We start from the raw sequence: 22,496 nt of genomic DNA on the forward strand, positions 1-22,496 counted from the left end.
TTATCTGAAGGAGATTTCTAAATATTATAAGGGTATGATCACACTGTATACATTTCGTGCAAATTCTGCACCAACATCCACGTTTTTCGTGTCCCATCACTTCCTATAGGAATCTGTCCAGGAGACAAATCTGCGTACAGCTCAGCCCTGGATTCCTGCTGTAAGTTCTACTGCAAGCACATAATGGACCTTTCTGGGAGAAAAATCTGCAGTGTGAACGTACCATATAAAAGTGAAAAAAAAAAAATTCATCCACAATTCTACATACCGTTGTTTGGTCAGGCAAAGTTCTCGAAGGAGATGCTGTTCTTCATAACTAGTCCATTGGTCCTCAAGTTCGTCATCCTGATCCATCTGTTCATAGACGTGGACTGGATTCCATCCAGTCATTATATCAAATGTAATCACACATCCAAGGGAATGGGACACAATAGACACTTTTCCACCTCTATCTTCAAACTCTGGGTTCCGGGTGCAGAACAAGTTGTAGAGACGGTTTAACTCCTGCTGTAATCCTTTTACTAACTGTAAAATGAAAAACGTCATATCACCATGCCAGCTACAAAAATAAAAATCATCATGTAAGACCATAGGACTATAGAAGGGAATTGCATGCAACTTCCCCCAAAATCTCAATCTGCGCAACACTGCAGAGCAGCAATTGGGCATTGAAATCTCTCACTCCTGCAGTCAGCAGGATGCAGACAGCAATCTATGGCAACATGTATTATGCCCAGAACACTAGCAAAACAAACCAAAATCATTCTCAAAGTCATTTACCGTGCAATCGTCATAAACGCTTCTTAAATATTATAGGCTATCAGCAACAGAAAGCAGATGAAATAGTGCATGATCACAGGATCAGACGACAGACATGGACTGCTGTATCATTCTGTAATACATGGTCTGCATGCGAGTCACAATATGGTAGAATATTTGGAATCCAGACTATATGAAATGTCGCTTCATTTTAGAAAATCTGCGGGGGCGATAATTGTGCAACAAAGTCTTTGAGCTGGCAGCAAACCTTAGTTTGTTCAGCAAATTCTGATATCATCAATGGGGCTTTGCTGATTTAATACATATGGGTACTGCCCAACTGTCCTCAATGCCTGCAATCCCAGGAAGACATCCTAGTAAGAATATAGCCATTCTTGTGCAAGGGAGACAGGTGCTCAGATGACGACCATCTTATATGTATAGTCACTTAACAGCGTGGAAGCATCAGCCAACAATGTGGTGACACACTTAAACAGCCTGACCAGGTCTCTGACTCAGCAAGGTTTTCCCCAGCAATTCTGGCACGCACTGCTTAAGGCTCAATAATTGATGAGTTACAAGGCTGAGCCAGTGATACAGATACTCTTTAATAAGAAATTGCATTGTTTTTGTCTAACTAGCAGAACAAGAGCAAACATCATTGACACAGGCTTTCCAGTCCACTTATTATACTTGCATTGTAATAGATGTCAGCACTGTTGTAGAAAATTACAGCCCTTCTCTGTGCCACATTCTTGCAAGATGTGACCCACAGTGATATTACAGCCATGCCAATACTGATATAGATGGTGTGAGGAAACCATGTCTTATCTTTTTTTCATCTTAAGTGATTTTTTAGGGTTTACACGCATTTACTATTTGTATATAGAGACGGTACCGTTGAGTAAAAAAAAAGCATCGGTGCATGACTGTGCCAGAGCCGCTGTTGCAAATTTTGCCATCTTATGAAGAAACAGCCATTCCAACTTGTTGAGTGCAATGCATAAGGCACAATGCTGTAGTTTATGTTATAAACAGAAGACATAACACAGAACCTTGAACAGAACCTTAGAACTGTTAACACAAAACTAAGTTAAGAAACTAAGGTCCAATGCAAGGGATGGAAACTATGACGTCTGTTCACATAGTACAGATTGGTGGCTCAGAAAAAGGAATGTAGTCAAGCTTTGAAAATAATTTTTTTTTTTTTTACATCCAACTCCTGGTTCAGCAAGTAAAAATAAACCCATACAAAAAATTGTATCAACCCAAATTCACCAGATTATAAATTGGAAAGGGTGAAGAAAATATCACTTGACATAAAACGGATAACTATTTGAACCACACAAGACAATAATCACAATTCAGTGTTGCCCGGAGTACATATCATTTTACTGAAAGGGATCCGATCATTAGGACTTAGCTGAAATACTACACACATCCTGTGTTACACCGTCTGTGGAAGAAAGCCATGCGTTTCTAATGCTGGAAAAGCCTCTTAATAGAGAGGGGTTCTCCCATTCAAGAACTTTATTTCTTAGGTAGAGTCTGTTTCTCTGTAGAGGATCTGACATGTCCATTTATTACCAGATCAACCTATTGAAGTCAATGGTAATAGTGTGTGATGGTGCGGCAGTGGAACTAAACTTTTGCTTCCGGGTTTCTTCACTTATTAGATACAGCTGATCAATAAAGGAACTTGTAACAAGAGGAGATAGTTCAAACCTCTTCAGTCAGGGGTTTAGGGTGATAAAAGCTTTGGTGTAGAATAGGCAGTCTACAAGAACATTTTTTTAAAAAGTAATTCTCCTGCAGATGTTTCTGAACCTGAACTTTCCGTAACACTTTCAGATCGCCAAACTCATGCAAAATTCAGCCAAATATCAGAAAAAGGTTTGCCAAGCAGTTATCTACATTCTGATATACACTGCCAACAACCAAATCTTACTTTACAGATACTAGATAGCTTAGTATGTGAGGTGCCAACAGTATGCACCATGGAGGGAAGAAAGCCACAATCTCAATGCTATGGAAACAAGTAAGGCAACTGATGTTATTGAAGTCTAGTGGGAACTGCCGACTGATCGACTCAATAAACCAGCTCAGGTGTTCTATAAAACTTCTAAAAGTGTGTTTTAAAGACTTCTCCATAGTGATAGAAAATACAAGCCGGGTGGTGCACATGTTTTCCATTCGGATTTTGGCACAACCATATCTCACTTACCTCATCTCTGTAGAGAGGGCTGGTATAGTACATAATGTCCATTGCGCTGCTGTTCAGCATATCCCGAATTCCACGCACCTTATCTGGAGTAATAGAATCTACTGTATCTACACAAGGGAAAGAAAATTCAATGATAAAGTTTTCTACACTTTGTGGTATACAATAAAAGAGAATTCTATATTAATATAGTTAATTTCCTATTAGCCAATTATGGTCTCTCTAAAGATGTCAAGATGAAGGTTATAGATAAATATACACAATGTACATTCGGAAGAGAAATGCAGTATTGTGGTTCTCTCTCTCAAATAAAGGGCCACTCCAGCGAAAACATTTTTCCAGCACTATACCCCTCATTTGATCGTCTATCACACTAGGGAAGTCTCCCTTGTATATTGCAGGCGCTTATGTGGCACGCATCACAGAGGAGCAAAAACCTGGCTGAAGGAGAGTCACAAATTGAGTGGTGGGATTAAAGATCTGAGAAGCAGCTGGTCTTCCGGGTCTACAGAAATTTAGCATCATTGTTATCCATGATGGAGAAATAGAAAGGTCCTGGCTGTGCAGACATAACCCCCTCTCTTGTAGACACCCAGAACTTAAGTAAAAACATTAAAAAATAATAATTTCTCTAAAAGTAACAGAAGTTGTTCTACCCTGGGGGAGAAAAGGTGATGCAAGGAAACAAGCTCAATCTTGAAGCCTGTAGAGCCTATGTTGCAGACCCATGCATCAAGATATGACAAACACAAGAGGCTGGCAAAATAAAGGGGTCTGCCCAATCAGGAAAAGAAACTGGATGTGGGCTCCACTGCATACAGCCTTGTTAGAGGGCGTCCAGTTGGAAACCTTTTTTAAATGGCTGAGAGCCAAAATAGTGCTTAGCTTGTGACCCAATTTGTGTGTCAAGCATCGTCCTCACCGGAGGTTGTTCATAGACTGTAGTCAACTAAAATAGGGTCCAGATATTTGAAAAGTCAAAGTAGCTAGGAAAAGAGTATATGGTCCAAATACAGAAATCTGAAACTGACGCTTAAGGCTGTCAACATGGAAATTATTTAGGAGTTCTGGTCTGTAGCAATGTCCAAAAAGAGAATCTGGGATTTCTCCCTCTGAAAGCTTTATGTCATGTAGGGGGAAAGCATGAGAGCAAGACTATGGTTGCGACAGGGAGGGTAGGGGGAGCCTACGATGGACAGCAGATAGGTGAGACATAGATATGGACCTATCCTGCCAAGTTCTGCAAGGGGATCACGCAATTGACACTAAGTGGGCAACCTCCTAGGAGTCGGTGAAGACCTATAGAATGTCACTCAGTGTAAACACAATTACTCAAATGTATATATATGCATGGACATCCTGTCAAGTGACCCCCAATTATAAAACAGTGGAAGTGACATAATAGGACGTTATGCACAGAAGAGCTTTGAGTCTATTGATGTTACAATGACAACCCAAGAGCAAGCAGTAATGAGGTCATATTTGGATTATTTCAGCAATTCAGATGTTTAAGAACTTCAGGTTACCTCCATCCAGAGCAAGTTTGGAACGCCATTCCACAGGAAGGAACTCAACATGCTCTGAAGTCTGACTGGAAAAGTGCTTCTCTTCAATCTTTCTTGCAGTCTCTCTCATCCTGTAATAGACAGATAAGTGTGAGTCTGAGAGACACAACTGATGGATGAAGAGTAGAAATAGGCAAATTCTACTCCATGTGAATTTGGCAGATTTGACAATTGGCTGTTCAACTCTCCACATGTTTCTATTATCATTGCAATAGGCTTAGTATTAGAATATTAGCCATTTCATGGTTCTGCGCTATTTTCATGTGTCCCTGCTGTCAAAATCACTTCACTTCCACTGATGTCATGTATACAATCCATAAGCCTTTGCAGTTCAGTGTGTACGCATGACAGCAGCTTCATCGCCTGCGGTGAATTGCGAATGTGCAGGCGCCTGGGAGGAACGGTGGCACATGTACAGCTCACCATAAGTGATGTAACTGCCAACATACACACTGAGCTGTAAAGGCTCATGTACTGTGTACGTGACATCAGCGATTTGACAGCGGGGGCCGTGTGGCCATCATGCAAATTTGTGAAACAGCACATAGTTTTAATAGTACGATTATTACAGAGATGTTCACCATAACATTAACAAACAAATACAGCTTGGTAATGGGTCTAGGACAACATTTGATTTTCGCTTTTTTTAAATTTAGAGGTTACCAGTTGTAAACTATTGATGGCCTATCCTTAGCATAGGCCATCAACAGTAGATTGGTGGGGTTCACTGCTAGAGACCCTTGCTGAACATTTGTTTGCCAGGCCAGTGAGCTTGTACACTGAGCTGATTTTTCCAGGAAGCAGATAGCTCCGATCCCACTGTAGTGGCCAAGCTTGGTATTGCAAGCAAAGTTCTCGCTCACTTTAGTTATCACAAGTAAGTAGGACAGCACCTAAAAAATGAGCAGTGATAATGTATAGAGAAAAACTTCAAAAGGAGAGAATAGGACTTACCTGGTGAAAGTGGGGGTGGGAGTGTGGTGATCCCAAATGGAAAGAGGAACCAGCTCACTAGCACCATAAGTCTTTATGTCCTGCAGGGCACCCACAACATGGGAGAGCGGCAAGAGAAGGACCCAAGTTTATAGAAAAGATGGGTACAAACAAGCAGTGAGAATAAAAAAAAAAATTCAAAAAATTCTCTGCTCTCATAAGGAACAATAGCGCATGGATTTGTACACTTACATGAAGAGGAGGGGATAAAAATGCTGAATAGGGGGAACCCCCTCCTTAAGACCAAGTAATCCAAATGGACATATGAAGGGTGTTCTTTCCATTTATCGCAGGATGCTGAAACTGCACAGGTGTAATCATACAAGTCTCTTATAGGTTACGTGACAATTTGCAACTCTGAACTGATAACCTTTCTTTTACAGGTGCTGAAGTGGTGCGAGGCTTGATAACCCAGTGGAATACAGAGCAGTCATCAAGTTCCTTTACTTGAAGGTCCGCACACCAAGGGAGATGTTTAATGAGACGAAAGAGGTTTATGGTGGGGATTCCCCATCATATGATGTAATCAAGAACTGTCATTGTCAATTCAAATGTCCTCGATCTTCGGTGGAAACGGCCTCAATTCTAGGGCGACCCCACTCCGGGATTGATGAACACACCATTAAGTAAGTGGAGGCTGCCATTTTGGAAAATCACCATGTAACCATTTGCGACCTGGTGCAATAGTGTCAAGATTAGTGTGGGCTCCATGGAAAAAAATCATCCAAGACCATCTTCATATGCATAAGGTATCCGCTCACTGGGTTCCTCGGCTGCTCACACCTTTCCAGAAGTAGGAACGAGTCAAATGCTCCCAGGCTCTTTTGACGATGTACCATGAAAACTGGGAGGACTTTTTTAACAGACTGATCCCACAGGCTGAACGCTGAGTCCATCACTATGATCCGGGGACTAAGGACCAGTTGATGCAATGGAAGCATCCGAAATTACCGCCTCCAAAGAAAGCACGCATCCAAGCCTCAGCAGGCAAGTTCCTGCTCAGTCTTTTCAGACCAGCACGGGGTAGTCTTGATGGATTTCAAGCAAAGGGTACCACGATTACTGGGGCATACTATGCTTCCGAGTGGTGGAAATTGAGGGAGGCCATCAAAACCAGGAGATGTGGTATGCTCACTAAAGGTGTCCGCCTTCTGGAAGACAATGCCCCAGTTCACAATTCTCATGTTGCCCAGATGGAAGCACTCTGCTGCGGGTATGAAATTCTCCTGCATCCCCCTTATTCACCCGACCCCGCACCATCGGACTTTCACCTCTTTCCAACAATGAAGTAATTTTTCAAGGGGAAGCATTTTCCAGATGATAAGATTCTGACTTGTGAAGCAATCTGTCGACTTCTACAAGCGAAGTGTTTACAGTGGCACAAAGAGATGGGAGAAGTGTGTCCCCCTAGGTGGCACTTATGTAGAGAAGGACTAATAACTGCGCCAAGTTTTGTTTCTCTCAGTCCACAGGAAGTGGGTCAAGGGAATCTTTAATGAACGCCCATCATAGATGTCCACTGTTGCGCCAAAACGCGTTGCATCATTATTAGAAGATTGCGCTTTCATTGGACATCTATCTCTATTTGGATTTCTTGGTCTTAAGGAGTAGGTTCCTCTAGTCAGGATTTTTCCACTTCTCCATGTAAGTGTATGTATCCATTGCTATTGTTAACACGATACTTATAAGCACAGAGATTTTTTTCATTTTTTTATTCTCACAGCTCACTTTAGTTAGAACTTCACCTGCAATACCAATCCTGGCCACTGAAAAGGAAATGAAGTTGTCTGCTTCCTGCAAAAGTCAACTCAGTGCCCAAGTGTAACGGCCCGGCAAATAGCTGAACGGTGACGATCCCAAATAGTGGACACCCACCAATCTACTGTTCATTGGTTTACCCTAAGGATAGAAATTATCAACAGTTTAGAAGTGGACAACCCCTTTAAGAGAATGATAGAGGAATCAATTCTCCCATTGTATTAACTTGCAAAACTCTGCACAGGACAATCTGGCCTGTCAGGCAAAACAAAACTCCTTCTCTACTTATGACTATGTAGGTTTGGCAAGCTGGTCAGTTCTCAACCATAAGATTAAAAAGAGAAATAAAGGATGGAAATAAAAACTTGCATGGCAGTATTTTTGATAATTCTTCCTTGATCCATCTTCTGACCAATACCGTGGACAACAAAAACTATGTGGCTTGTGTCGACAGGCTTGTCTTCGTACGTAGCTTCTTCAACATAACCTCTATGGAGTCTGGTCCCACTGCTCGAAGCTGCAAAAAAAGGTTAAAAAAAATGATACTTACAGGAATATGCAACTTTTTAGATTAGTTTGTGTTGGGATATTTTCCCACACAGCAAAACCCATGGCCACCCACTGGGCAGAGAACTGCAACATAGCTCCATTCAAGTGAATGGGCCCTACACATTGGGTGTCCAAGAGTGTTGCTGTTAAAGGACAAACTCAAAGTTATGGGTACTTCCTTCTAGGAAGTGGTGGGGGTCTCAGTAATCGCACAGTGATATGTCATCATTTACTATGGTGGAGAAAAAAAACTGACAAGCACCGCCTCTGCTGTTAAACATTAGTGCCTTTCCATAGATACTGGTTGAACACAGGTAGTGGCACAGGTGAGCTTACCCTTTGAGAACCCCAACTTTTGAGTAACAGTCCTTGCTATTTTAGAAGTAGTTGCATCGCTGTAAAGATAGACTTCATCAACACTGTGCCAATCCACGTGACTGCGGCTTAACTTCAAACTGTGGACAGCTGTAAAATGTAGTAAAAACTGTTAGACAGCAAACTATTAACAGGTCAAATAGTGTTGCACAAAAGTATGTTGAGGTGTTCCCTTTCACTCAAAATATGGAACCAATGTGCAACTACTAGATAACCTTACAAAACACTTCTGCGTATTAATTGTCTAAGTACAGGCAACTTGTGGTTTTCCAGCCATGGAGCATCTAGGTAGAGTTCTTTAATAGTCAGGGAACAACATGGTTTTCGGGATCTTATCTTAAGGGAAGTGAAGAATATATGAATGCCTGCTACATCTCATGTATGCATCCTGTGGACCAATGATCTACAACCGGTGACTCTCCATCCAGCTGTTTTGCAGCTACAACTCCCAGCATCTAGAGCCATGGATGATATGAGCAAGGTCTTTATTTTAAATAATCCCCTGAAGGTTCAATCCTTCCGTCTCCTTAAGAAGAGACATTTTTATAGAAAATTACTATTAGTCATTATCAAACATTTTAGAAGTTCATGAAATAAAGTTGTAAGAACTATCTCCAGATCTGAAGTCTACGATTCTAAATGACTAATGTGCTATGAGCTATAGCTGATTGTTCTGCTTCCTACGGTCTGTCTGACAGCAAGTCTAAAGGAAAGCAGTTTTCACAAAGCTATTGGCTAAGTGGGCGATTGCAATTACATTTAGAGGCTTTTGAGCAGAAAGCAGATATTATTCATTAAATAAAAGAGGAAACAGGTGATCAAACCAGAGCCAAAAATGGAAAAAGAACATAATGTGACACACAGGGAGAAGAGCCGGGTTATAGGCAAGATAAGTTACGAAGTCATGATAGACAGATGCCAACAGAAGGAGAAAGGCTAACTGAAAGAGTATTCCCATCTGAATGCTATGCCATAATACTATGATTGTGAGGAATCGACTGCTGGGACCCCCATCAATGCTGAGAATAGAGGGGCTGCAGTACTTGCTCAGCGATGCTGCCCCTTCATTCTAGGGATCAGTGAAGGGAAACTGGTTTAGAAAATATCCATAATTTGCACAGCCATAGGCTGAGAAAAGCCATAACCAACTCTGACACTCCCCAGTCCAATTTTGACATCAATAACCCACAAACCCAAGACTTAAGTAGCCATAAAAACAAAAAACTACAAGTATGCATAGGAATTAAGCATTGCTGTCTATAAAAATGCTCACAAGCATCCAGTGATACTTGTAAAAACCAAGGCTGCCCAAATAGGCTTGAACACGAAAAAAAAAAAGGTGAGGGAAAACCCCCCGCCATATTAGAAAACTGCATGGATCTTGTCACCGTTTGCCCAAGGCAGATAGAAAAAAAATAAGACAGTGAGGGAAAGACCACTGTGACCTCTGGATCAGCAAACAGCATGAGGCGATATCCACACTACTCTAGTAAAAGCCTGCTTGCTCCTCTAGTGAAGGTGACTAAAGCCAGAGAGTCTTCTACAAGGCATAGCTCAGGTACTGTACCTTCGTAACGCTTTCTTTTAGCACATGGGGCGCCTGTGCTCTCGTTATATCCTCTCCAATTGAACAGGAAAGGGAGGGAGAAGGGAGCAAGGTGGTAGATAACTAGCAAAGTGAAGACAAGTAACTTTACTTTGGCTTTCAACTGAAAACTTCTCAGAATCACAGTATTAGATAACAGTGAGAGCAATGCAAAATCGTTAGGCATGCATATCAAATTAAATAAAATTGGTTTTGTTTTACCACCTCTTGTCATGCAAAGTCTGTATAGAATAGCACTATATCTAAAGCCCCATTTAGACGAGTATCACTCAAAAGCCATCTTTTGCGATACAGCGATAATCGTTGTGTCTAAACGCGCTGCCATCATGCACTGTTCATGCACGATTCGTTCGTCGGTGATTTCTAGCAAGCTAGAAATCAACAACTTATCAGTGCCGCACGCTGATAGCATTCTTTCAGCTGGTATCCCACTGGGACTTCTCAGCGGGGTACCAGCTGAAAAGCTCAGAGAACAAAGGAGCCATCAGCGCTCCTGCTGTTTTTTGGAGCCATCAGCTCAGCGGGACACCGCTGATAACTGCGAGAACAAAGCAGCTGTTTGCATATACAAAAACAGCTGCTTTGTTCCGAGTTATCAGCGTTCCGCTCCACCTGCATTTAACCCTTTAAAGTAGATAATTAGCTACTTGAGAGTTATGCAAAGATGATTGCTCAAAACGGTCACTCAAGCTGCCATTTGAGAGATCATCTTTCAATCTAAATGCACCCTAATGCTGGCCACAAGCAGGTCAATTATGCCCTAATCTAACCAGCACTCTGTTATGTTAGTTAGTCCAGAGGGGGCATTGCCCACAAGATAACTACAAATCTGAAGGGTTTTCCCTATGGCATTGTTGCAGAAGAACTATGTTTGTGCGATTATTGAGTACCTGCTAAAAGTGTGGCATCTAATCAATAACTAATGAAAATTCACAGCAATTCACAGTTACCGTAGATGGAACACATTTCCATTAGTCGAAACAGATCGTTCTACCAAAACACACAACAGTCATCTATTTCAGGCAGATAATTCCTCTGGGCACCTTGGGTTCACATAGTACAGCATGTCACTTTTTGTAACCCGGAGTAAACAATACATTTACTTCTGTGCTAAGCTACTAAAAGTCTCTATGTGCATATCTGTGTGATGACCTTCTGTCAATACAAACGACATGATCCGCAAGTCAAATTAGTCATGGTCTGTGGTAGTGTTGTCACTAAGGTCATCATGTGACTGCGGCAGTCAGTAATTGGTCAGCCCACTCACATTAAAACGCAAGCATATAAATGGATAGGGCGCAGGACCTAAGTAGTGACAGCAAGGGAATGATGAATGCTAAAGGCAAGAACATGCATGACTGCGCCTCCATACAACTCTGGTGATCAATGTGGATCTCAGCGGTCAAACCCCCAACTAATCTAACTATCCTCCCTGCTGGGGATAAGCAATACATGTTACTGGCTGTTATACTCCAACATATCTATAATTATTGGTATAATGAATATGTAGCTAATGAAGACTTTGCTTGAGAAGAGGATATAATGGCCACCACGTTAATAGAAGTTAGTTTGTTTCTACCAAACCACACATTTAGGATCACCAAGAGTAGGAAGAATAGATTGTTATAACCAACTAGCAGATAACTTCATTAACACCAGAACTCAGTTTTTGAAAAACAAGAAGCAAAGTATTAAAGGTGTTTTCTGGGACTTTGCTCTTAAGACCTATCCTTAGGACAGGAACAAAGGTCGCACTACATGTTTTCCATAACAGTGAAGATACTCCTCCCAGCATGTTCAGTAGTTTTAGGGCAAATGCACACAGGCGGAAATTCCACGGCGGGATTTCCTGCAGAATTTCCACCTGTGCCCGCTGCCATAGGATTGCATTAGATAATGCAATCCTATGCAGACAGAACTGCATCAAAACCCACACCAAGTGTTCCAGATTTTGGCACGGATCCGCACTAAAATCCGCAACAAGCAAGCATACCCTGAAACAGCTCTTCTTGGCATTTTGCATACCTCCTGCCTACCATATAGTGCTGAACCAGGCCATCCCATTCATTAGTCGCATGACCTTTGTGGGATTGAACAGCAATACCGGGCAAAGCTGCTCTGAAATGGAAGGTGCGGTGCCTGGTATACAATGAAAAGGTAGCAGCATTAGCCCAAGTACCACAACCCCTTTAATCAGCTAATCAGTGAGGGTGCCACCAGGAGTCAGTTCCTCACCGATTAAATATTGGTGACTTAAGTCCCAGGAAACCCCTTTAAAGCATAAGACATTTCTGATTAGTAAAAGCTTATATAGGATTACTTAAAAACACTGGGCTGAAAAACGTAGGAAAACTCAAAAGTGAAGACAAACTTCAACATTATTCTTTGTATGTGGAGTATGTAGTTTTATATTGCTCATCATTGAATACTGTCAATTTCTAAGCACTTTTGGTGCTGAAAACCTGGTCCATGTAAACATAGCAAGATGCAATGGTAAGGCTTTCCCATGTAGACTCATCACTAACCCATAGAGATATAAATTTAATTTAGTTTATATGATTTGCACCCTATTTTAATAGTAAAACTAATAAAACAGCCAAGTCTTTTTTTGGTAATGAAATAGGGAAATAACAGCAACTCTCACCATCCTTGTGGTCCACGGGCTTTGCCACTTCCAGATCAAAGTTGTCATGCATCTGATAACCCCTAAAGCAGGCGAGATGTTCCTGTTCAATCAAGTTGCTCTCGTCTTCATCGAGAGGTTGCCAAGTGCCATCTATGAACCACTGCCCTCGCATCACAGGGATTTTATCACTTTCTGAAAGAAAAAGAATCAGCTGAACAAGCAATGTATGTAATTAGTAAAACTACTTTACTCTAACATGAATGAGACCCTGGCTGGGTCCCGCTGTGCCGGGAGAGTCAGCACAGGAGCACCTTCATTCCAACATTGATGAAAGGTGTTGGCATATCCTAGTGACACTCCACCATTAGATGAAAATACTCCTATACTATACAGTATGTGTCAACTGCAAGGACTTAAATGCAGACAATACAGGACCTATATCCAGGTGTATGTCGGTTGAACTTGCTCATTGTGACCTTAACCAAATCCTAATTGTAGACAGTAGAAAGACCTCCCATTTCACAATGGTAAATTGTTCTAAAATAAAATGTACTGAGAGGGGAACAGTTTGAAAGTTTCTAATCTAGAGCTAAATTTAAAGAAAAAGAAAGGAAAGGTACTTGTGATGGGGGAAAGTAGCATTTTTTTCCTGTTGTAGGCTGCCTGTTCACAGGCGTTATTGAATTGCGTTCTCCGCGGCCGGATTATGGAAAGCGCAGCCCCCCTGTCCACGAGCAGAGAATCATAGCATGCTGCAAATTGCCGCGGTTCTCCGCGGTCAGCCTGTTAGATAGGCTAACTGCGGAGATCCGCTGCGGGATACCGCAACGCCCGTGGACAGGCAGCTGTAATCTCTCAAAAGCACATGACTGCACGCCTTTCTGCCTTTGGTATGGTAGATAACATGCCTCAATAGTTGCACATTAAAAGCCTGCTACCCCAAATACATGGCTCTGCTCAGACACTTTCAACCATCAGGACAACACTTATGTACCCAGCTTTACCAACTCACAGGGACAGAAGCCATGTCTCCATTTCACACATTGAATGGCTCTCTTCACAATTCCACCCCTATGTATTTTGCTATATAGAAAACCGTAACCTGAGACGAAACTGGCGCTTCAGGGGAGAACTGCTGATGTGAAAGTATTCAGTTGACTGAAAGCAATGTGACTTATTTGTTTAAGGAGAGTAAACTTGTAAGATGAAAATGAAGTCATTTGAATGTCAAATCCTATAAAATCACATGGAAGTATGGAGCAATTTCACCTCTCATTCTAATGCAAGGTTACAATTAAAATGACGCTCCACTATGAGTTTTGAAGGCTACAGCATTGGCTTATCTTACAGGTGTTAATTGTAACAAAATGCAACAAATGATCTGAGGAACAGCTCAGGAAAGGAAGCAGAATGCAGAAAGCTCTCAGAACTGTGCAATTTGCACAGGGCTTTAAGTAACACGCACTGATAGAGGCAACATGATTGCAGATAAGCTGCCCATAGATGAAGTGTCCAACATGAATCATTATCTCTATGGTGCTAAAACCTAAATATGATGAGGCTGAGGTTACGCCATACTGTAGTATGACAGTTTATAGTAATGTCATGGCAAAATCCACATTCAAGCTGCCCCCATGGAAGCAGCTCTAAGAAATGCTAGAAGTGAGGTTATGGAAGACCACATTGTAGTACTGAAGGTAAGGAGGCCAGGAAAGACAGGCGACGACCCCTCCAAGAAGTGTCATGGCAGATAAATAGTTTCTACATAAGGCGACAAGTACTGGTGGCATTTCCTGTATTGTAGGGGTAAATGCTCTACAAGACGTGGGACATCATCAACCTTTTCGGTAGCTAAGAAAAAGGGAATGATGGATGATCTGTAGGGTTTAAAATGACCGGAGACTGATGGGATATTTGCTTTGCCATTAAATATAATCCTTTGTTAAGAGGATATAAACTGAAGGCACTTTCCATGTTAATGCTGGACATATGGTCCAGCAAGTATAAAAGTGAATCCTAGGTGGACTGTGTAAATAAACTGGAAGGACTCTGACATGGAGTCCTATATATAAAGAATCACATTAGTTAAAGGATCTGAGGCTAAAGGGATAAAGCTTAAGGATAAAGCAGCTCAGGGAACGGCCAGAGCAGGGGAAGGGCTAAACCTGTTGATCTGCAGCTGCTGCTGCCTGCCGTCCTCAGTCCGTGTGTCACCGTCTTATCACTACAACTATCAAACCATCAATCCTTCTGTCACAGCGGGTGATGGATGCCATACAAACCTCTACGGAGGAAGCTGGAGGCATGAGGAGGTTCAGCAAGATATCAAGCGGCGCAGGTTGCATCCAGGCCCTGATGCTTAAGGTGACCCAAAAGCACCATTATAAATGGTATATGGTAGGTGAGAGTCCGGTTCAAGATTTTACATAAGGGCCCAGGAGCTTAAAGTTAGGCCTCTGCCACCATGTATCTATGTGTCCTCTTTGGGTACATGAGGCATTAGGCCAAGTTCAAACCTGGCATAACTGGTGCAAATTTAGGCCAAAATTTAGGCCAACACAACGTAAGGCCAAACTCACAGAGCGTAGTCTGGTGGCGTTCAGGCCGCGAGATATACGCATGCAGCCATTCTCAATGACACTGTGTACTGGCTGTGTGCCGCCCATAGCCATGTACTATCTTGGCATGTATGCAAGCGCAATACATGCCAAGATAGAACATGCTGCGATTTATCTTGCGTGCGCATTTCACACAAATGAGCGACAACATGGTCACCTATAGCAAATTGAGCGTATTATGCAGGCAAGACCCGTGCATGGAATACACATGCCGATACGCTGATGTGAGTCCGGCCTAAGTGTATGGGGCTTAAAAAAAACAAACTGAAAACATTTCTCATGACTCCAACAATAGGGGCGATTTATTAGCCTAAATGTGCCAGAATTCAGTCTTAATTTTTGCCAAAAACTAGAGTACAATCTTTGTATCAGACTTATGTATTAGATACTTCCTGCATCTCACCGAAAAAGGTTTTGATTTAGCTAGAAATGGGTATGGATAAGTCCAATCAAGCACCAAAGCTTTAGTGCAAAGTAAGCCAGTCAATAGGTGGTGTAAAGTTATATGAAAGCGTCTAAAGATGTGGTAGATTTATCATCCAGCATGAGGCATTGTGACAAAAGTAGTGCATCTTCAGACTGCCTGGTTTAAAAGGGTATTTGGAAGATGAAAGTTTGATTGATGGGGGTCTCAGCGCTGAGATCCTCACTGATCCTGAGAATGGGGGCCCTATGTCCTCCTTTCCTCGTTAGCGTGGCCTCACACCCATGACGACGTCAGACTGAATGGAGCTGTGGCTGCGCATGTGCGTCTGCTACTCCATTCATTTCAATGGCAACAACGGAAAAAGCCAAGAGCTTGTACTCGTCTAGCTCTGGCAGTCCCGTTGAAAATTAATGGAGTGGCACCACGCATACGAGACCGCCACTCCAGTCAGTCAATCTCTTCCTCATTGCAGGGGGTGCAGTGAGCCCGAAGTGAGGAGGCCACCTTCACAGGACCCCATTCTCAGGATCGGTGGGGGTCTCATGGCTATGGATAGGAGAAAAAAGTGCATCTTTGAACTATCCCTTAAAGGGGTTGTCCCGAGAAAGCAAGTGGGGTTATGCACTTCTGTATGGCCATATTAATGCACTTTGTAATGTACATCGTGCATTAAATATGAGCCATACAGAAGTTATTCACTTACCTGCTCTGTTGCTAGCGTCCCCGTCTCCATGGTGCCGTCTAATTTCAGCGTCTAATCTCCCGATTAGACGCGCTTGCGCAGAAGGGTCTTCTCCCTTCTCTTGGGTATCGGCACGAGCGGAGTTCTGGCTTCGCCCCCTTCTACGCGTCATCGCATAGCTCCGCCCCGTCACGTGTGCCGATTCCAGCCAATCAGGAGGCTGGAATCGGCAATGGACCGCACAGAGCCCACGGTGCACCATGGGAGAAGACCCTCGGTACATCGTGGGTGAAGATCCCGGCGGCCATCTTGCTAAGGTAAGGAAGAAGTCGCCGCAGTGCGGGGATTCGGGTAAGTACTAAACGGGTTTTTTTTTTTAACACATGCATTGGGTTTGTCTCGCGCCGAACGGGGGGCCTATTGAATAAAAAAAAAAAAACTGTTTCGGCGCGGGACAACCCCTTTAAGTTTACAGTGCAACTGTTAGATCGGGGCAGATTTACTAATTCTATCTGTGTGTATTTTAGGGCATGCTGCCGATTAACATCCTGATATGTATTGTACTTCATCCTGCTTAGCTTGAAAGATGCTGATTTATGACAGAGGTCATGTTACACTTGTGTACAGTGGCAAAAGACAGAAAAGAAGCGTTAAAATGGTAATTATGGACAGTGTTGCAGACATAAAATTAGAGAACAAAAAAAGTCACTAATGACTACTGGGTCTCCTGTTGCAGATACGGAAATAAAGAACAGTATAGCCAAAGATGTTCACTATAGGAAACCCCCATTTATGCTAGACGCAGCTGAAGACAAATGTCACCTCAGTATGAGCTCTTCTATCAGGCATCAGTGCACAGTGTGCTGTATGTAATAGGATCTATCACAGATGGGGAATTGATAAAGCTGGAGACTAGTGTGAAACACACAGACAGTAGCGTCACCCACAGCGACCAGGCACCTGCTAGTTTCTAGAATCAGTCCCTCCTATGTGTCAAAGCATCTGCACTGCAATATATGTCCACAAGTAGATGTCCAGGACATGCCCCCTCCACTTTTTACAGATGCCCACCACCCTTCAAGCCATGTATAATTGAGACAAGGTAAGCTGTAGGGTTTCAACCCATGCCAACTGTCACCTACACGCCAACATTATAATAAAGGGTTTTCCCACTATAATATCACAGCCTATATCTAGGATAGGCCACTGATGTATGACTGGTGGGGCTATGACCCCAGTGGTTAGAGCAACATGTTGTCCCCTTCACAGAAGAAACTTACATAGTGCTGCTCCTGCAGGTCTTGAACAGGGTAAAGCTTCAGATCACCTATTTATGGCTATTCCTGTGTATGGCTATGGTAGTGTCTGTAGATAAAGGTGACCCCTTTATCTACAGGCAGGGCACCAAACTCCACAACCAGTTTGATCTCTGTCCAAGTGCCTAGTTAAGGTATATGAATGTTATAATAGACAGTGGTCCCCAGCACTTAGCCCTAAAGCACTGTAGATCCATCAGATAAAGGATGCAAATGCCCAATAGACACTGCTGACGGATGATGGGGTCTCTTCAGGGTGCAGTTAGTTTGACGCCAAGATTAGCAAATAGTGCCTCCGAAGACAGCGTGAATAGAGGGGTTGTCTGGAGTTTTTTTTCCCCCCTTTCTTTTTTTAACTGATTACCTATCCTCCCCGTCAGTGCAGCGAGCCGGATGTCAATGGGAGCACCGCGCTGCTCTTCCACGTCCTGCGTCTCTCTTAGTGAGGACTGGATGTCAGATCTTGACCATGAGAGAAGCAGGAAGGGCAGTGCGGTGCTCCCATTGATTTCAAAGTGAGTGAAGCTGGCGCTTCCCCTTTCTGTGCTGACCACTGATTACTGCACTAACAGCGGGATGGATAATCAGCTGTTGGATGGGGGTCCTAAGCAGTTGCCCATTCCAACAAGAATACTACAGACAAGGGCCCATTCACACAACTTTTTTTTTTTTTTTTAAAGAGGGGGCACTACGTATTCCATGGACAGCAAGCAGCCCCATAATGAGGCTAATCAGATGGGGTTTTTTTTACGCAGATCGTGGAAAAAAAAGTAGCATGTCCCATTCTTGTCATTCTTCATTAATAACAACAGGACATGCAGCGCATGGGATGAGGGAATGACTGCACTGCACACGGACTTTGTCCATATGTCGTGCAGCGGTTTTTGCACCTGTTTTAAACACGTGCAACTTGTGAATATGGCCTAATGGGACACAAGAAGTAGGGGCCACGTTACTGTTCAGTGGCCTTCTGATCCAGTGAAGAACAGAGCCCGAGTAGTGACAAACGGCCTCTGATACTGTTGCCCACCAAACAGCAGGTGATGTAACAGATGGCACAAGCTCATGAGGTTCTCATCACTTATAGACTATAGGCAGGCGAAGAATGAATTGGAGGCAGCAAACACTATGGTCAAAAATAAAACCAACAGACTACCCATAAAAGTGCTACAATGTTATAAGATGTGAAGGTAACAATGTTTAGAAATTAGTCCTTAGAGGCGACTGGAAGGCCCTTTTAATGGCTCCAAATAAACGTTTGCGCCAGGAAGAACTGTAGCTGTGATAACTGGCCAACTGTGACACCCGTCACCCTTATGATATTGCTTTCAGTAACAGAAACACAATATTATGTAGATATGATACCTTGTAATGACTAGCAGATTAATTGATGTTAACAGATGGAACTGTTAACATCATTTAATTTGTTAGCCATTAAAAGGTGGTATATCTACAAGATTCTTTTGTTTCTATTAGAGCCCTTTTACATGGAACGATCATTCAGTGTAAATGCAGCAACGTGTAAACTACAAATTGTTCGCTTTTCGTTCATTTTATGCAGGCATAAAAATCAGTGTTTGCTCGTTCACTAATCATTCAGTCCTTCTCATCACTTATACAGGGAATGTGAACGACTGAAAGATTTCTCATTTGAATCCGCCAGCGATGTACATACCTGTATTAACAGGACATCGGACATAGTTCACTCATTCAAATGAGAAATTGTATGTAGGATATAACTGCATTCTTATAGAAGAATCCACTAAAGGCATTCTGCCATCAGGTTCATGCTGCCTGAACCACGAACAGCATGACCCCGGGACAGGGAAGCCCGTTGCCCCTGTGGGGATTTTATTCTAAGAAGCAGCAGCATTTCATGATAAACTCTGAAGTCTGACTTGGAGCCCAGCTCAGAGGCATGGGGGTGGGGGGGGGGGGGGGGGTCGTCGCTGCGTTGGTTTCTCTCCACCCGCTGCATGAAGACTGACTGCTCTTCTCCCTGCTTGTGTATAGGAAGAGAGCTGTCACTCTGCATGCTGCCGGCGGGATGAGATCGTGTGGCCCACCCCGTGACTTAGAGCTCAGCCAAACTTCACAATGTATACATTCTGAAACCACATAGCCTTTCAGAATAAAACACCCACAGGGGAAACCAGGTATCCCTGTGCAGAGTTCACGCTGCCTGTGGTTGGCATTGCATGAACCTGATGACAGAATCCCTTTAAATGGATGGCAATGCAGCCTACAGACCACAGATACCACGGCTGGGCTAACATCTGCGTTCTTTTATCCATTATTAATGATTCTGCCCTTTTCTTTTCAAAACAAGACCAAAAAAAAAAAAAAAAAAAAGTTTGTTTGCATCAGTTAGGGCCAGCTCACACAACTACATGTGTAAAATGCTGCGTGAGGCGGCGATTTTGGACTGCGCATGACGGTGTATTTCACGCACACCTCTCACGTGCAGTCTTCTAGCTGATGCTTAGCGACGGTGCGTCTAAACGCTGCACATATGCAATGTAATTGCGAATGTACAGCATTTATTACGAGGCCTTCGAGAACAAAAGGGCTCCGTTACGTGGAATACGCTGTAAAATACAACATGCTGCATTCTTTTTTACATTTTTAATATACGCAGATTTATCAATAAAAATCAATGTGATTTAATCGGATGCATTCATTGCGTATGTGCGCATAATACGCAATTAAATTACGCTCACGTGAGCCCGGTCTTAAACATTCATTTCGACCAGTTTGCTTGAGATATAGCTCTAATTTACAACTGTACATGTGACTCATACTAAAGAGGCTCTCTAGGCAAAAACCACTGAGACCTATCCTCAGGATGGGTCATCTATAACAAATCCCCGGTGAGGAGTTGATCGACCGGCTTGCTGCCTTTGCAGCGGGGCTGGACATCGCCATAGTGGACAGCAGCAGAAGTGCCAATGCTGATTTCACTCCCTTTGAAATCAACGGGAGCTAAAGCGGTTATTACACTTCTGGTACTTCCGCCTCTAAACATAGATGTTAAATACCGCAGTGGGACCGCACGGAAATTCTGCAAGATTTCTTCGGCAGAAAAGCAACTTCAAAACCCACTTTGCCACCTGTATTCTGCTGCGGCCATCTCTCCCCATAGAGAGGAGAGCCCGCAGCAAAAACGGTGATAAAATTGACAAGCCGCGGCTTTGAATTCCACGCAGCATGTCAGTTTCAGGCGGCTTAGCTGCAGCAGACTGTCCTCAGCATGTGGGCGAGATTTTTGCAAATCTGGTCCACTTTGCTGCTTAGGTTTAAGATTGCAGAACGTCTGCGACAATTCCGCTCCGTGTGAACCCAGCCTAGCAGCCTCTTCAGACGCTATTGAGGTTGATGGCATTGAAGCCAGTTAGGGTACTCCCTCTGCCATCCCTATGGGCTGGGCGATTAGCTCATCATCATGAGGATAGCTCATCAGGTTTTGCCCGGCAAACCCCTTTAAGCTTGGGCTCACACAAGAGTAAATTCATTGCCTATAACACACGCTATGTACATGCGCATAATACGTGGTGAATGCAGTCAATGGAAGTACATTGATTTTCATTGAGCCATTCACACTTGCGTAAATTAAGCACCTTGTGAAAAAATAAATATTTTTATGGCTTTTTGTGTGTGTACAGGCCTATTGTTTTCTATAGTTGTGTTCGGAACACAGTGTATATGGAACTGTATTGTGTATCTACAGCGTTTCTTACACACGTTGCTAGGAAACATCAGAAGTTAAAAAAAGAAGCCACCAGGAAGCCAGTGCAGGACCGCGAGCGTTAAATATGCCGTTTATGCGCAGGCAAAAACTTGACAATACGCAGTTCCTTGCGCTGGTAAAGAGCTGCAATCTTTACACGGCGTTTTACCGTGCGGCCGTGTGAGCCCGGACTAAGGGAGATACGTACTGGGCAGTTTGTGTCCGTCCCCGAATGAGAACAATGAAAAGAAAACCAAACGGTCTATACCGTCTAATATCTGCCCCCCCCCCCTTCTTACGTTCTAAAAAAAAAAAAAAAAAGTCCTGCAGATCCATCTTTTTTTCTGTTAATAAAAAAAAAAAAAGTCACCTGATGAGACAGAAGCAAACCAAAAATAAGTTTCATGGTGATTAATGGGCGTTTTACAAGATCCTTCCTTTTTTGCTCTTTTAGAGAAGAGCAGAATGAAACCCTGCGGCGCCCCCACACACGGACGTCTGTACGACGGATACATTACTGAAGAGCTCACGACGTGGCGTCACACAGCGGGGTCAGTTCCCCTCGGAGGCTAGCAGTGTACTCCTCTTTCTCTACAGGAGTGTGGGGAATCCTGAGCTCTGCTGCTTCAGCCAAAAAACACAACGGCATCCCCAACACCTCCCAGCCAGACAGGGGCCAGAGGGGCATCAGTCTGCTGATGGGGGCTGCTGAGCTGGTGGAGCTCAGGGTGGGCAGGAGATGAAGGCGGCACTGCAGGAACGTGGGAGGAGGCTGTCAGGGGATGGAGGAGGCTGTCAGAGGATGAAGGTGGCGCTGCAGGCTGGGCATGTGACGGGGAGCAGGCTGTCAGTGGATGAAGGGGATGCTTCAGGAACTGGGGAGCAGGCTGTCAATGAATAAACGGGGTGCTGCAGGAACTAGGGAGCAGGCTGTCAGGAGATGCCGCAGGCAGCAGGCTGGCAGTGGATGAAGGGGGCAGGCTGCAGGCGTCAGGGAGCAGGCTGTCAATGAATGAAGGGGGTGCTGCAGGAACTGGGGAGCAGGCTGGCAGGAGATGCCGCAGGCTGGCAGTGGATGAAGGGGGCGGGCTGCAGGCGGCGGGGGCAGGCTAGCAGTGGATGAAGGGGGTGCTGCAGGAACTGGGGAGCAGGCTGTCAGGGGATGAAGAGGGCGGGCTGCAGGAACTGGGGAGCAGGCTGTCAGTGGATGAAGAGGGCGGGCTGCAGGAACTGGGGAGCAGGCTGTCAGTGGATGAAGAGGGCGGGCTGCAGGA

At 43.7% G+C, this 22,496-nt stretch overlaps 1 protein-coding gene across 2 annotated transcripts in view; it reads right to left on the bottom strand.

Annotated features, from left to right (window-relative positions):
• The window catches only part of DDHD1 (DDHD domain containing 1), a 41,254-nt gene that overhangs the window by 15,803 nt on the left and 2,955 nt on the right, over window positions 1-22,496 (bottom strand). Inside the window, exons 2-8 of one of the 2 annotated variants that reach the window (XM_066607987.1) lie at window positions 12,471-12,644; window positions 9,788-9,889; window positions 8,182-8,310; window positions 7,666-7,813; window positions 4,507-4,616; window positions 2,984-3,090; window positions 269-525 (exon numbers count right to left, since the gene is read on the bottom strand). In XM_066607987.1, coding sequence (XP_066464084.1) covers window positions 269-525; window positions 2,984-3,090; window positions 4,507-4,616; window positions 7,666-7,813; window positions 8,182-8,310; window positions 9,788-9,889; window positions 12,471-12,644 — 1,027 coding nt within the window. The remainder of the gene's footprint in view (window positions 1-268; window positions 526-2,983; window positions 3,091-4,506; window positions 4,617-7,665; window positions 7,814-8,181; window positions 8,311-9,787; window positions 9,890-12,470; window positions 12,645-22,496) is intronic. The other variant, XM_066607988.1, reaches the window with a different exon arrangement.

The sequence above is a fragment of the Eleutherodactylus coqui genome, chromosome 6, assembly GCF_035609145.1.
Source record: "Eleutherodactylus coqui strain aEleCoq1 chromosome 6, aEleCoq1.hap1, whole genome shotgun sequence".
Lineage (NCBI taxonomy): Eukaryota > Metazoa > Chordata > Amphibia > Anura > Eleutherodactylidae > Eleutherodactylus > Eleutherodactylus coqui.